The sequence below is a fragment of the Entelurus aequoreus genome, linkage group LG01 (genome assembly GCF_033978785.1).
Source record: "Entelurus aequoreus isolate RoL-2023_Sb linkage group LG01, RoL_Eaeq_v1.1, whole genome shotgun sequence".
Lineage (NCBI taxonomy): Eukaryota > Metazoa > Chordata > Actinopteri > Syngnathiformes > Syngnathidae > Entelurus > Entelurus aequoreus.
In genome coordinates, this window is record NC_084731.1 from 75,978,376 (window position 1) to 75,994,037 (window position 15,662).

The 15,662-nt window shown below is 42.1% G+C and overlaps 1 protein-coding gene across 3 annotated transcripts in view; it reads left to right on the forward strand.

Annotated features, from left to right (window-relative positions):
* Nucleotides 1-15,345, forward strand: part of LOC133657333 (OTU domain-containing protein 5-A-like) — a 47,149-nt gene extending 31,804 nt beyond the window's left edge. Inside the window, exon 8 of one of the 3 annotated variants that reach the window (XM_062058535.1) lies at nt 13,664-15,345. In XM_062058535.1, the coding sequence (XP_061914519.1) occupies nt 13,664-13,800 (137 nt within the window). In that variant the 3' untranslated portion in view covers nt 13,801-15,345. The remainder of the gene's footprint in view (nt 1-13,663) is intronic. The other 2 variants (XM_062058551.1, XM_062058544.1) reach the window with 2 other exon arrangements.
* The last annotated feature ends 317 nt before the right edge of the window (nt 15,346-15,662 follow it).

Sequence of the window (15,662 nt, forward strand, 5' to 3'; positions counted from 1 at the left end):
TGTTAAATTTATAGTTAAATGAACACTAAATAGAGTCAAAAATTGTAACACTGTAGAGTGTTGTTCAACTTATTTTTTAACTGATTAGTGTAAATATTACTCTTGAGTAGTGTTGATAACTTACTCTTCTGTGGTGTTAAATGTATTTGCTCATTAACACTGCTTTGGTGTTCAAATAACTCTGATAAGGTTTGATAATACACTAATATGTTGATTATTCACTCCCTTGCAGTGAAGAAAACATTTAGTAAATAGTAAAAATGTTTTAAACATTGCAGTGTTTATAAAACCTCACACTATTTCTGAAAAAAAAAAAAAATGGTGCTCATTCTACTTGATTTACTCTCGTGCAGTGTCAAATTAAGTCTCACCAACTTTGTCTTGTAAATAGCAAGTGAGTGCAAAACACAGTAATACAATATCATACGTTTAATTACCTTTATTTCTTTGTCAGGCAGAACAATCAACTTTAGGGAGATAATACAGAAAGGGTGACCTTAGGTCTGCATGAAATGGCAATATGGGACTACATACAATGTGGAACATGATGTTCCATACACCATTTCAACATCAAATGGTTTGGAGTAAGGCAGTTTCTTTATGTCCAAAACCTTAACAACTTTGTGTGGATGCAGCCTGACCTTATAGGCATGGTAATGCTCCTCAACACACAGTTTCCATCAGTTTCCCACAGAGCAATACATCATCATCTTTGACAATAATAGTTTTTATCTTACAAAACACAGTACCAATAAGTGCTCATATGACTATTCTATTCAATACATTTTTCAGGAATAATATAGGATTACCTCCAAATGATCGTCTTTCTTTAGCACTGCATCTCTGAATAGTTTTAATTCTCCAGTACTACTGTTGCTATCATAAAAATGTTCCTTTGAGAGAATTGCAAAAATAGGCACTATTAGTCACAACATACTCTGGGACGACTCAAAATAAAAACTAACAACAATTAAGAGTGTGTAACTCACATAGCCATTCTTGGAAAATGGGTCTCTGAGGTTGGGGAACAAGTTCACAATTCCTTGTGCATACATTTCCTTCACCTGTCTAGATGGAGATGTACTTAAAAAAAAATCCCATTCAAGTTTATTTGTCATACACACGTTTTATAAGATGTAGTGAAATGTTTATTATTTAATTTAGATTTAAAATGACTCTGAAACCTAAATAAGAACACATGTGCCAATCAAAACCAATAAACAACTTACCCATTCTTCTCCGTCATCTCAGCTGCCAGTATATTCACCAATTTTCTTCTGCTCTCATCTGTCAAGGACTTAGTTCGGTTGTATTCATTTATATATTCTCCACCTGATTTCTTGGTAAGAATGGATTTCACCAGCTGAAATAAAAACATCAAACAGTTGAATAAATCTATATTTAGTACAATACAATGTTAAAATCTGGACATAACTTAAACATAGCCCTCATACGATGCAATTTAAGATCATTGTTTGAACCATTTGAATCCTTGTTGAATAGAAAGCATTAGTGCCTGTATGAAGTCTTACTTCTACCCCACCTTCTACCATCCTAGTCACGTCCGTTGTGTCCTTGGGCAAGACACTTCACCCTTGCTCCTGATGGCTGCTGGTTAGCGCCTTGCATGGCAGCTCCCGCCATCAGTGTGTGAATGTGTGTGTGAATGGGTGAATGTGGAAATAGTGTCAAAGCGCTTTGAGTACCTTGAAGGTAGAAAAGCGCTATACAAGTATAACCCATTTATCATTTATCATTTATATATATGTGTATATATATATATATATATATATATATATATATATATATATATAATGTATATATATATATACATATATATATATATACACAGTATGTGTATATATATATATATATATATATATATATGAAATACTTGACTTTCAGTGAATTCTAGCTATATATATATATATATATATATATATATATATATATATATATATATATATATATATATATATATATATATATATATATATATATATATATATATATATATATATATATATATATATATATATATATATATATATATATATTTATTTTATTATACATATAAATAAAAGAAATACTTGAATTTCAGTGTTCCGGAGGCTATCCAGTAGATGGCAGTATTGTCCTGTTTAAGAGTGTCACAACATTGCTGTTTATGGCAGACGAACTGCTTTACGGTAGACGGAAATGTGACTGCTGTTGTTGTGTGTTGTTACCGCGCTGGGAGGACGTTAATGAAACTGCCTAACAATAAACCCAAATAAGAAACCAAGAACTCGCCCTCGATCATTCTACAGTTATAACGTGATTGGGCAGGCACGCTGTTTATATCGTGGGAAAGCGGACGTGAAAACAGACTGGGCTGTCCCCACCCAGGTCCGCATGGAGCTGGAGGGGGCGTGGCCTCCAGCTCCGGCTGAATTCCGGGAGATTTTCGGGAGAAAATTTCTTCCGGGAGGTTTTCGGGTCATATTGAAATGTCTATTTATAAATAGTTGATTTATATAGGCTAGTAAGGTAAAGTTTTGTACCTGACAAGTTTCGGCTATCTTGCTTCTGCAGCCTTCCTCAGAGGTGTCACGTGATGTTAGTGTGACGTCATCTGTGACGTCAACAGGGACGAGGGAGCCTACCAACTATCCCACACCTGGGACACAGTCCTGCAGGGCCGCCCCCGGCCGTTTGGTGGACATCCGGACGACAGGGGGCGCCCCGCCCTACCCCCGACGCACACCAGGGGACACCGCCATCCCACCACCTCAGGTGGGATGGAACAATCCATATAACACGTCACAGATGACGTCACACTAACATCACGTGACACCTCTGAGGAAGGCTGCAGAAGCAAGATAGCCGAAACTTGTCAGGTACAAAACTTTACCTTACTAGCCTATATAAATCAACTATTTATAAATACACATTAGTAGGCTAAATGAACCTCTTTAACATATATTGAAATGTCCTTATTTTTGAAGGAAAAGCACTGTACTTTTCAATGAAGATAACTTTAAACTAGTCTTAAGTTTAAAGAAATACACTCTATACATTGCTAATGTGGTAAATGACTATTCTAGCTGAAAATGTCTGGTTTTTGGTGCAATATCCCCATAGGTGTATAGAGGCCCATTTCCAGCAACTATCACTCCAGTGTTCTAATGGTACAATGTGTTTGCTCATTGGCTCAGAAGGCTAATTGATGATTAGAAAACCCTTGTGCAATCATGTTCACACATCTGAAAACAGTTTAGCTCGTTACAGAAGCTACAAAACTGACCTTCCCTTGAACAGATTGAGTTTCTGGAGCATCACATTTGTGGGGTTAATTAAACGCTCAAAATGGCCAGAAAAAGAGAACTTTCATCTGAAACTCGACAGTCTATTCTTGTTCTTAGAAATGAAGGCTATTCCACAAAATTGTTTGGGTGACCCCAAACTTTTGAACGGTAGTGTGTGTGTATATATATATATATATATATATATATATATATATATATATATATATATATATATATATATATATATATATATATATATATATATATATGCTTACTTGCTTATGGTTGTCCATCGATTCAATGATGACCATCTTCTTTTATTTGTGAGTCTGCTGATGTTTGAACAGTCCGATCCTGGATCCACAGATGCGGTTACAGACATGTGAAGGAGGTGCTGGGGGGAGCAGGGGTGGCTTGGCGAGCATGCCTCTTTGCACGCTTTGCTGCACGGTGTTGTATGCGCTGTTCCTCTATATCAGGGGTCACCAACCTTTTCAAAACCAAGAGCTACTTCTTGGGTACTGATTAATGCGAAGAGCTACCAGTTTGATACACACTTAAAATTGCCAGAAATAGCCAATTTGCTCAATTTACCTTTAACTCTATGTTATTATTAATAATTAATGATATTTATCTTTGTGGAAACACTGATCATCTTAATGATTTCTCACAATAAATATATATAGAAACAGATAAATATCAATATGCAACACTTTATTTTTATATTTTCTCTAAGTGCACATTTTTCAAATTGAACATTTTCAAATGATCACTTCTAAGACAGACTTGTGAAATCACAATATCCCATTTTAACTAGCTAGCCAGTAACATTTTCGAACAAATCATGAATTACTTTGCACCATGTTTGTACACATAATAACTCATGTAAAATACAAAAGTCAACTCTCAAATTTTTAAATAAATCATGTCACACTTTGAACTGGACACCAAATCTGTTATCTGTTTCTTTGTCAGTTAGTCTTTAAAAAGTCTTTACCAAGTCTTTAAAATATTTTCTTGGATTTTAAATTTTTTTTTTAGTTTTGTCTCTCTTAGAATTAAAAATGTTGAGCAAAGCGAGACCAGCTTGCTAGTAAATAAATTACATTTAAAAAATAGAGGCAGCTCACTGGTAAGTGCTTGTCAAGTGTTTTGCTTTTTTCACTGTGCTTATCCCACACTTGAAGGGATGTACCAATGCTGAATGTGGCTTCTGGATTTCACTCAAAAGACCAGACCGTAGTTACTTTTTTCCTTTTATTTTCCTTTAGTTTGCAACAGCTTCTTTTTTCTTCTTTAGTCTTTTTAGCAGTCTTTAGCAGTGTTAGTAGACTTTAGTAGACTTTAGTTTCTTTAGCTGTCATTAACTGTCTTTAGTAGCCTTTAGCTTCTTTAGTAGGTGAAAAACCTTTAAGGACAAAATACCACAAGATTAACATGCTGTAAAAAATCAATCAATTATCAATCCCATAATTTACAATTATTAATTAGGCTATCAAATACTTAACAATGAAACAAGTGCAAGAAAATGGATTAATATTTTCCCTTTAAGTTAATTCAGATTTTAAATAAATTGTCTCAACATAAATGCTCCAAGATACATATAAAATACATTTAACACCAGAAACACAATAGATAAATGCAGCAGAAAACCCAATATGCAAATACATAAATACCTAACCAATTAACCACCTATTTTAGATACATATTTAAAATCCATATCCAATATAAATATATTATTAATTTAGCAGTGAAACACTCAATCTTAAACGCTGTCTACTGGTAGAAAAATACCCCTTTTCTATGGCCTCACCAGCAGCCAATGATCCAACACAGTTAAATCCAACACTTTAAGTTGAGCGACTTCACCCTCCTGATGAAGCAAACTGCTCCAACATTTATCAAACTAAGCAAAGAATCACAACCAGGGGCGCCGCTAGGGATTTTGGGCCCCATGAAAATAATCTTTACAGGGCCCCCTGTATTATAATTTCATCATCATTAGGGGCCTCTCTGGGCCCCCCTCCATCATGGGCCCCTAGAATCTGTCTCCTTTACCCCCCCTTTTCGGCGCCCCTGATCACAACACTTCCTTACTAAACAACAGTTACACAAAACACCGTGTGTATTTAGCCTCCAGACTAAGCACGCTACATGCACACAATCTCACCAGCGCAACAGGTGCGCCACACCCACAAAGAGAAATAAAGTGCAATCTTACCGGCTGTCCGTTCAGCTTTTGGTTTTGGTACACTTTTGGCACAACTCTGTGTTATCTGTAAGGAACCAAACCTTTCTCCACTCTGCGCTGGCGTCTTTTGTACTCCTTGATTTGACACAGCTGTCTAATTACCGGGCTCGCGCACCAGCAGACGAGACGGGAGCGCGCCGCGTTATACCTGCGCGTGAACGTAAACTGATAATAATGCCGAATTATATACATTTCCTGGGGTTGCCTAGGTGAATAGGGATGTGGATGTGCTCTAAAATAAAATATAATTTTATTAAGTGGGGTTTGGCTGGTTGCCAAGCAGCCGCAGTTACCCGCTCGCTTCCCTGAGGACAGCAGGAACTTCACTCTGTGACAGAAAACACTGTGAGTAATGGCTTCCTGCGCGTCTTGCACCATACTCACGGAGAGGTTGGCTCTGCTAGAGGGCCGTGTCCGCCAGTTAGAGCAGAGTAATCTCGTAACTTTAGATGTTGCGGACACATCTGCTAGCGTTAGCTGTAGCGAGCTAACTAGCCCAGCTTGTAGCAGTCCTAAGCGGCCTACAAGCTACGGTGTACCGGTTGAGACGCATAATAGATTTAGCTCTTTAGCTAGTCCTACACCCCAGTCTACCGGGCACCACACCTTAGTCATAGGGGACTCCATCACCCGAAACATAAAGCTTAGCAAACCAGCCACAATAAAGTGTATCCCCGGGGCCAGAGCACCTGACATTGAAGCTAATCTTAGGGAGCTAACTCGCAACAGGCCTAGTAAACACGTACGACAGGCTAATCGCACCACTAATTATGCGAATATAGTTGTACACGTTGGCTCCAATGACACTAGAATGAGACAGTCAGAGATTACAAAGAGAAACATAGCCAGGACTTGTGATCTCGCCAGAAAGATGTCCAGGCATCGAGTAATTGTCTCTGGCCCCCTGCTTGCGAGAGGCAATGATGAGAGATATAGCAGATTAGTCTCGCTTAACAAGTGGCTGACTATCTTCTGTAGGCAACAGGGACTAACGTTTATTGATAACTGGCCCTCTTTCTGGGGCAAACCAGGCTTGCTGATGAGAGATGGCCTTCACCCTAACCAGGAAGGCGCCATCATCCTGTCTAGAAACATAGACTACTATTTAAGTCTCACTTGACTGACTACACTAGAGCAAGCCCGGTCACAGGCAATTACAATGTCTGTTAGTCCGGGTGAGGAGTCAGTTAAGCTAGAACTAGCCAGCGCCAGGCTGGATAATCCATGTACGCATAGCAATTCTCTTAGAATAATACACAATTCACATAAGGTTTTTTCTGTTGTGTCTGTGTCAGAGGTGGACATGCATTCTACTGAGGTGGCAAATTATGATATGTCCAGTCTATTGCAGCACCAAGCAAACAATCAGAAAATTCCCGTCATATCAATTCCTAGATATGGTCGAAACTATTTAAAGTGCACTACGCATAATAAACGCAACATTGTTAATATCGCTACCACGGATAATCTTAACAAAAACTCGTCAAAACAGCCCAATACCTATAATATGGGCTTTTTAAACATAAGATCATTGTCTCCCAAGGCGTTATTAGTTAATGAGGTCATTAGAGACAACAATCTTAACGTCATTGGTCTTAGCGAAACCTGGCTCAAACCAGACGAATTTTTTGCGCTCAATGAGGCATCTCCTCCTAACTATACGAATGCGCATGTTGCCCGTCCTCTTAAAAGGGGAAGGGGTGTCGCACTAATATACAATGAAAATTTCAACCTTACCCCTAACCTAAATAATAAATATAAATCGTTTGAGGTGCTTACTATGAGGTCTGTCACACCGCTACCTCTCGACCTGGCTGTTATTTACCGCCCCCCTGGGCCCTATTCGGACTTTATCAGTGAATTCTCAGAGTTTGTTGCTGATCTAGTGACGCACGCCGACAATATAATCATAATGGGGGACTTTAATATCCATATGAATACCCCATCGGACCCTCAGTGCGTGGCGCTCCAAACCATAATTGATAGCTGTGGTCTTACACAAATAATACATGAACCCACGCATCGCAACGGTAATACAATAGATCTAGTGCTTGTCAGGGGTGTCACCACCTCCAAAGTTATGATACTTCCATATACTAATGTAATGTCCGATCATTACCTTATAAAATTTGAAGTTTTGACTCATTGTCAACAAGCTAATAATAATAATAACTGCTATAGCGGCCGCAACATTAATGCTGCCACAACGATGACTCTTGCTGACCTACTGCCTTCGGTAATGGCACCATTCCCAAATTATGTCGGCTCTATTGATAACCTCACTAACAACTTTGACGATGCCTTGCGCGAAATTATTGATAGTATAGCACCGCTAAAGCAAAAAAGGACCCCTAAAAGGCGCACCCCATGGTTTACAGAAGAAATTAGAGCTCATAAATTATCATGTAGAAAACTGGAACGCAAATGGCGCGCGACTAAACTTGAGGTTTTCCATCAAGCATGGAGTGATAGTTTAATAACTTATAAACGCATGCTTACCTTAGCTAAAGCTAAATACTACTCAAATCTCATCCGCCTCAACAAAAACAATCCTAAATTTCTGTTTAGTACAGTAGCATCGCTAACCCAACAAGGGACTCCTCCCAGTAGCTCCACCCACTCGGCAGAGGATTTTATGAATTTCTTTAATAAGAAAATTGTACTCATTAGAAAGGAGATTAAAGACAACGCATCCCAGCTACAACTGGGTTCTATTAACACTAATACGACTGTATATACGACGGACACTGCCCTCCAAAATAGTCTCTCTATTTTTGATGAAATAACATTAGAGGAATTATTACAGCGTGTAAGTGGGATAAAACAAAGAACATGTTTACTTGACCCACTTCCTGGGAAACTTATCAAGGAACTGTTTGTATTATTAGGTCCATCAGTGTTAAATATTATAAACTTATCACTTTCCTCCGGCACTGTTCCCCTAGCATTCAAAAAAGAGGTTATTCATCCTCTGCTCAAAAGACCTAACCTCGATCCTGACCTCATGGTAAACTACCGACCGGTCTCCCACCTTCCGTTTATTTCCAAAACATATGCGGTCCTCTCCAAGGTTTCTCATAGTCATTAACCGACGTCCCACTGGGGTGAGTTTTTCCTTGCCCGTATGTGGGCTCTTCACCGAGGATGTCGTTGTGGCTTGTGCAGCCCTTTGAGACACTTGTGATTTAGGGCTATATAAATAAACATTGATTGATTGATCAGCTGACGAGACAGCTGTTCGCCGCTACAGTGCTGCTATTTGAGCTATTTTTAGAACAGGCCAGTGGGCTACTCATCTGGTCCTTACGGGCTACCTGGTGCCCGCGGGCACCGCGTTGGTGACCCCTGCTCTATATAATCCACTCCCTGTGAGAAGTGGGAGCGCCAGAGGTCTCGGCAGGAAGCAAGTTCCTCCAGTGAAGAGGGGTTGATCTGGAATCTCTTCAGTGTGGTCTTCATTTGGTCTTTGAACCGCTTCTTCTGCCCACCAGCACTGCGTTGGCCTATGTGTAACTGACCATAGAGGATTCTGCGTGGGAGTCTATGGCGGGCATTCGGATGACATTCCCCAACCACCTGAGTTGATGTTGGGTCATGATGGACTCCACGCTGCAGCTGCCTGCCCTCTCCAGGACTTCTGTGTGTGGCACTTTGTCCTTCCATGTGATGCCAAGGATCTTCTGGAGACATCTTACATGGAAGGTCTCCAGGCTTCTCAGATGGCGGCTGTAAATAGTCCACGCCTCACATCCGTACAGTAATGCAGTGATGCATACTGCTCTGTAGACCAGCACTTTGGTGTAGAGTTTGAGGTTGCTGTTCTGAAAAACCCTTCTCCTTAGACGACCAAAAGATGCTGATGCTTGCTTGAGGCGGTTCTGGATCTCGTCATCCATTGAGCAGGTGTCAGCCATTGTGCTCCCCAGGGATTTGAAGGTGGGCACCGTGAGCAGCTGTTGCCCTGCTGCTGTGAGGGTTATTGTGGGGTTTTGGAGGAGGTCAGCACTGGACTGACAGAGTACCTCTGTCTTCTGGGTGTTGATCGTCAGTCCCATTCTGGTATATGCAGTTACAGCTGCCGAGAGGATGTTTTGCAGAGCCTGTGGTGTATGGGCAACCAGGGCAGTCATCGGCGTATTACAGCTCAATGATGGTCTCCGAGGTCAGCTTGGTAGTTGCCTGTAGCCTCCTGATGTTAAACAGGTTACCATCAAGCCTGAAGTCTATGGTAACTCCAGCCTGCTCCTCCATCCTCCTGCGTAGCAGTGTTGTGACACAGACGAGGAAGACGTTGAAGAGAACTGGAGGCAGCACACAGCCCTGCCTCACTCCAGTTTTCACACCAAAGGGCTCTGAGCTGTGTCTTCCCACTACCACTCGGGCCATCATCCCAGAATGGAACTGCGCAAGGATGGTGAGAAACTTGGGTGGACACCCAAATCTCTTCAGGACTTGCCACAGTAGGTCGCTGTTCGCTTTGTCAAATGCCTTTGAAAGGTCGACAAAGGCAATGAACAAGTCTTTGTGCTGCTCCCGGCATTTCTCTTGGAGCTGACGTGTCACAAAGATCATGTCAACTGTCCCCCTGTCCTTCCGAAAACCACACTGCGACTCTGGGGTGACCCGTTCTGATATTGCGGGGATGAGTCTGCGGAGCATGACCTTGGCAAGGACCTTTCCAGCAATGGCCAACAGAGAGATACCCCTACTACTGGAGCAGATGGATTAGTCTCCTTTGTTCTTGTAGATGGTCTCAATGTTGGAATCTTTCCACTGTTGTGGGACACACTCTCGTCTCCACACCCCGGAAATGTAGAGATGCAGTGTCCGTGTACAGAGGTAGCCTCCTTCCTTGAGAAGTTCAGCCGGGATGCTGTCAGGTCCAGGGGATTTATTGTTTCTCAGGGTTTTGACTGCATGCAGGATTTCTTTGAAGGTTGGGGGGAGGTCGAGATCTGGCAAGCTAGGATGTTCAGGGAGCTCTGCAAGGGCAGTTGGGTCCACTGGGGTGGGCTGCTTGAGCACAGTGTTAAAATGCTCAGCCCACCTATCCACTATCATAGCCTGATCCTTGATTAAAGATGTTCCATCAGCAGATCTAACAGGTGCCAGGGAGCAGTTTTTGGGGCCGTAGATGGTTTTCACTGCATCATAGAAACTGTGCATATCATATCTGTCAGCGTGAGACTGGATTTCATTGGCCTTTGAGATCCATTACTCATCTTGCAGTTTTCTGAGAGTTGTTTGGGCCTCAGAACGAAGGGCTTGCCATTGCTTTTTATGGAATTGGGATTGTGGATTGTTCAGGGTGGCTCTGTGTGCCTTGTGCATTCTGTACAGGAGGGTGGAGATCTCTCCAGCATTCTGGTCAAACCAGTCCTGGTGTTTCTTGGTTTTGAAACCAATGGCTTGGGCTGCAGTGTCAAAGAGGATGGTGGATAGAGAGGTCCACTTCTCATCCATCCCAGACTCTGAGGTGATCAGCAGCTCAATGTCTGCCAGCTTCTCAGCTAGGGAGCGACGGAAGTTGTCACGGGTGTTGCTGCTGGAGAGTCTGGCACAGTTGAGTGTTTTCCTCTTTAGTCCACCGTGACGTGTTAGGGGCCGAACATGCATTCTGACCTTTGTCAGAATCATGCGGTGGTCGGTCCAGCAGTCTGCCCCTCGCATAGCTCTTGTAATGAGCACGTCCTTGAGGTCAGCCCTCCTCACGATCGCATAGTCGATCAGGTGCCAGTGTTTGGACCTGGGATGCATCCAGGATGCCTTATATTTGTTCTTTTGTTGGAAGATGGTGTTTGTGATGGTAAGATTGTTTTCTGCACAAAGACTAAGGAGTCTCATGCCATTGGGGTTGACTTTTCCAATGCCGTGGGCGCCGATCCCACCATTACAGTTTTGCGTGTTCTTTCCGACTCTTGCATTGAAATCACCAAGCAGCATGATTTTGTCACTCCTCGGGATGTGACTGACAATGTCATCGAGTGCCTGGTAGAAGCAGTCCTTCTCTTCATCATTGGATGGCAGAGTTTGTGCATAGGCACTTACCAAAGTGACATGTCTGCATTTTGCAAGGGGGATGCGAAGAGTCATGAGCCTTTCACTGACACCCACTGGTGATTCTGTGAGCTTGAGCAGAAGGCTGTTCTTGATTGCAAAACCAACTCCGTGAAGGTGTGGTCCGCCCATGGAGTATCCTTTCCAAAAGAATGTATAACCCTCTCCTACTTCATTGAGTGAGTCTTCCTCGAGGAATCGGGTTTCACTGAGTGCTGCCACATCCACATTGTAGCGCTTTAGCTCGCTGGCAACAAGTGCTGTTCTGCGCTGTGGTCTGTCCGGACTGGCATCCAGGAGTGTCCTTATGCTCCATGCTGCAATTCTAAATGGTATTATCTTTGTATTTCGACCGCGTAATGGAATGTCCCAACAGGTGCGGTTTCCTGCCCGGGTACTCTGTTGAGTGGGCAATCTTTAGGCCACCTTTTCTAGGCCTTTCCCCAATTGGGTTAAGCAGTGAGGCCCCTAAATAGGGGCTGCTCAGACGCACAGGAGTCTGCCGGAAACAGCTGCCACTCAATCCCATCTGCTAACGACCGTTGTCCTGTGCCGCTGACGTGCAGAGTTCCAGCTAAGAGCTTCCAGCTTATTCAAACCTTCCCCCGTTACTGGACGCTCCATCTCCGCCAGACTTTTGAGGTCGTAAACTCAGGTAAAGAAGATACTTGCGCAATGATGGTTTTTAGAGTGGCATGAGGGGTGCACTTTTCCCAACGCCACTGCCTTCATTGTAAAAAGATGGTTCCAGTGGCAAGGGAGACCCTAGACGACCGGCATCTCCTTACAACTGCAGAAAGCTGCCGGAATCCAGGTTTTTGGGAAACCGCCTCAAAGCGTGCCGCCACCAGCTTGCTTTTCTGTCAGGGTGTGCTCCCTTAGCCTTGGTCCGCTTTTACAGCCATTGTGGTGCTTCTCACTGCTACCATCTTCTGACTGCTCCACGGTTGAGGTCTTCGGGATCACTCTTAGTCTGGACTCTACCCTTCGACCTGTTCGGCTTGGGTAACCCTGCCAGGAGTACAAGACTCCAGCCGACATAGCTTTAGGGGTCATGGAGACGCGCAAAGTGCCCCACCACGATAAGGTGGTGATCCCGTCGGGACACTATACATACACACACACACACACACACACACACACACACACACACACACACACACACACACACACACACACACACACACACACACACACACACACACACGCATATATACATATATATTACATTATGTTAAATGAAGAGTTTCTGTCTCTGATAGTTGATATAATAATGTAAGTGCATCATTAAGCCTACATGAACTCCATGGTGTTCAGGGATGAATAGTCTCTCCTATTGCTATTGTACTATTTTTTCAGCTATAGTTACATTAATCATTAGTAATGTAGCAGCCTAGTTTTCAATGGCAGGGTCCCCGCTATCACATGTTGATAAAAATATAACATTTACATAATAAAAATCAACTACAGGCTTCCCAAATGCTGTAATAAATTAAGCATGATGAGTTGACTTGAAACTGTTTAATGTTGCACTTTTTATATGTAGAAGAAAAGCTTTGTCATTTTACTTAATCTGAGCAACAACTTAAGGCAGTTTTGTGTACCGTTACACCCCTATATATATATATATATATATATATATATATATATATACATACATATATATGTATATATATTGAGGTCACATCCTATATATATCTTATATATGTGTGTGTGTGTGTGTGTGTGTGTGTATATATATATATATATATATATACACATAAATATGTGTATAAATATATATATATATATATATGTGTATATTTTATATATATATGTGTATATATATTAATATATATATATATATATATATATATATATATATATATATATAGTTATGTTACATGCAGTCGGCTTTCGGACACATTTTTTAGCCCAATGCGGCCCGCAGGTCAAAAAGTTGGACACCCCTGATCTAAGGTCTTCTGTGACCGCTGTGGGCATGTCATCTAAACTGTGTGTGTGTGCGTGTGTGTGTGTGTGTGTGTGTGTGTGTGTGTGTGTGTGTGTGTGTGTGCGCGCGCTGAAGGTTTGACCGACTGGGAGGACGACGAGATCCTGGCGTCGGTCCTGGCCGTGTCCCAGCAGGAATATTTGGACAGCATCAAACATCAGGGCGGCGCCGTGCAGCATCGAGAGCGTGAAGCGTCACCTGACAGCAGCTGATGGACACAACACACGCACGCGTGACCTATGACCCCGACCCCACTCGTCACCTCCGACCCCTCAGAAGACCGCCAGGGATACAATCGACCCGAAAGAAAGAAACGCAGTCTCTCTCTCCTCGTCCCTCCATTCCTTCTCTCCGTCGCCATCATGGATCCTCCCAGCTTGTCTTGGTTTTACGAGCCACCCGCCAACCCCACGCTAGCCGACCGCGCCATTTACGATTGCCGATCACTTTGTCGAAGGAGCCGCTCCGTCGGCGAATACGCGTCACACGTTGCGTCCGTGATGGGTGTGGTCACATGACCTCGCCTTCAATCATATTTATTTATTCTGGTTTGCACATGTGCAGTGAAAGCGCTATATTCACACACGTTTCCGCGGCATTAGCCGCTAGCAGTTAGCCGGGACAAAGGGAACTTCATACCAGGTTAAAATGTCCGCGCGAAACGATCGAACGCCTTCGTAAAAATGTGGAAATACTTTTTACAGAGTTAGCGTTAGCACTGTGCTTACGGGCTCGTTGAGGTCATCCTGGCGGCCTTCAGTGCTAATCGCTATCGACCACGCAGCACAATGGCGTGCGAGTGAGGCTAACCCAAAAGAAAAGACAGCGGCGAGTACGACGCCACATGCTATGTTAGCATGTTGTCAACGCTAACGCCTGAAGTCTTACTGTCGTACAATTGAGAAGTACTTCCTGTCTTCAGCCAGTGTGTTTACGTTCCATCGTCCGCTTTGAGACTTTTTTTTTTTTTTTTTTTTTTTTTAATATAACATCTAGCTCTTCCTCTTCTTACCGCCATCATCATCATCATCATCGCCACAGACTTCTTAGCAGCATGTTTGATCACGACCAATATCGCCATGGAGACAAAAGCGACAAACGAAAAAAACGGGGAAAAAAAAAACGTAGAGAATTGTCATACTTATCCTCTTGATGATTGATTATTGTTGTTATTATTATTAATAATATAAGTTTGTTTTATTTCATCGCTTGGGATGAAAATATTTTTTTTCTTGGAATAAAAAGAGGAAAATGTTTCGGACAAGACGTGCCGAGTGGTCTTTAAAAAGTGACGACGTCGGACTTGTTTTGTGACGAAGCGCTCGGAGCTGAGGTCCGCACACTGAAAAATTAAAGCATGCGGGGGCCATTTTTATATATATTTTTTTACCTTTAGGGCTCTCCTCAAGTCCCGAAAAGGTTCCCATAAGTCAGATAGTGTATATTTTTTTTTATTCAATGCTTGAATCTCCAGATCAGAGATGCCCAAAATGGGCAATTTGGCTCGTTGTGTCATTTTGTTTGGCCGGGGTGGCTACCAAGTTGAATACATATCATCACTGTTACCATGTTTCCATTTACAGTAAGGCACTGTGAAAACAGTAATTGTAGATTTTGCAGTAAAAATAACAGTGAGACAGTTTTTCAATTTATAGTGATGCACTGTAATGCATAGATTATACGGCACTTTTTTTTTTTATGGCAGCTCACTCACCAAGATTTTTACGTAAAAACAGTGGTACAGTTTTTTATGATTTGTGTACTTTTTTGATAATATGAGCACATAATTCACTTGTATGACCCAATCCGGACAACCTATCCTAGTCATGGGGCAGGAAAAAAAAAAGTCAACACACAAAACACAAACTGCTCACTGAAATTTGTGGATGTTATAAAAAAAACTGTCCCATCACCATAACAAAACATTACACCCATTTAAATCCATTCCTAGGCATGATGGGAAAATGCAAAACCCTCCACACATAACCATGTTTAACTTTTAGCTGATTAAATGCAACACTTTAAAGAGGTCGTCAAAGAAGTAAACACACACACACGCACACACACACACACA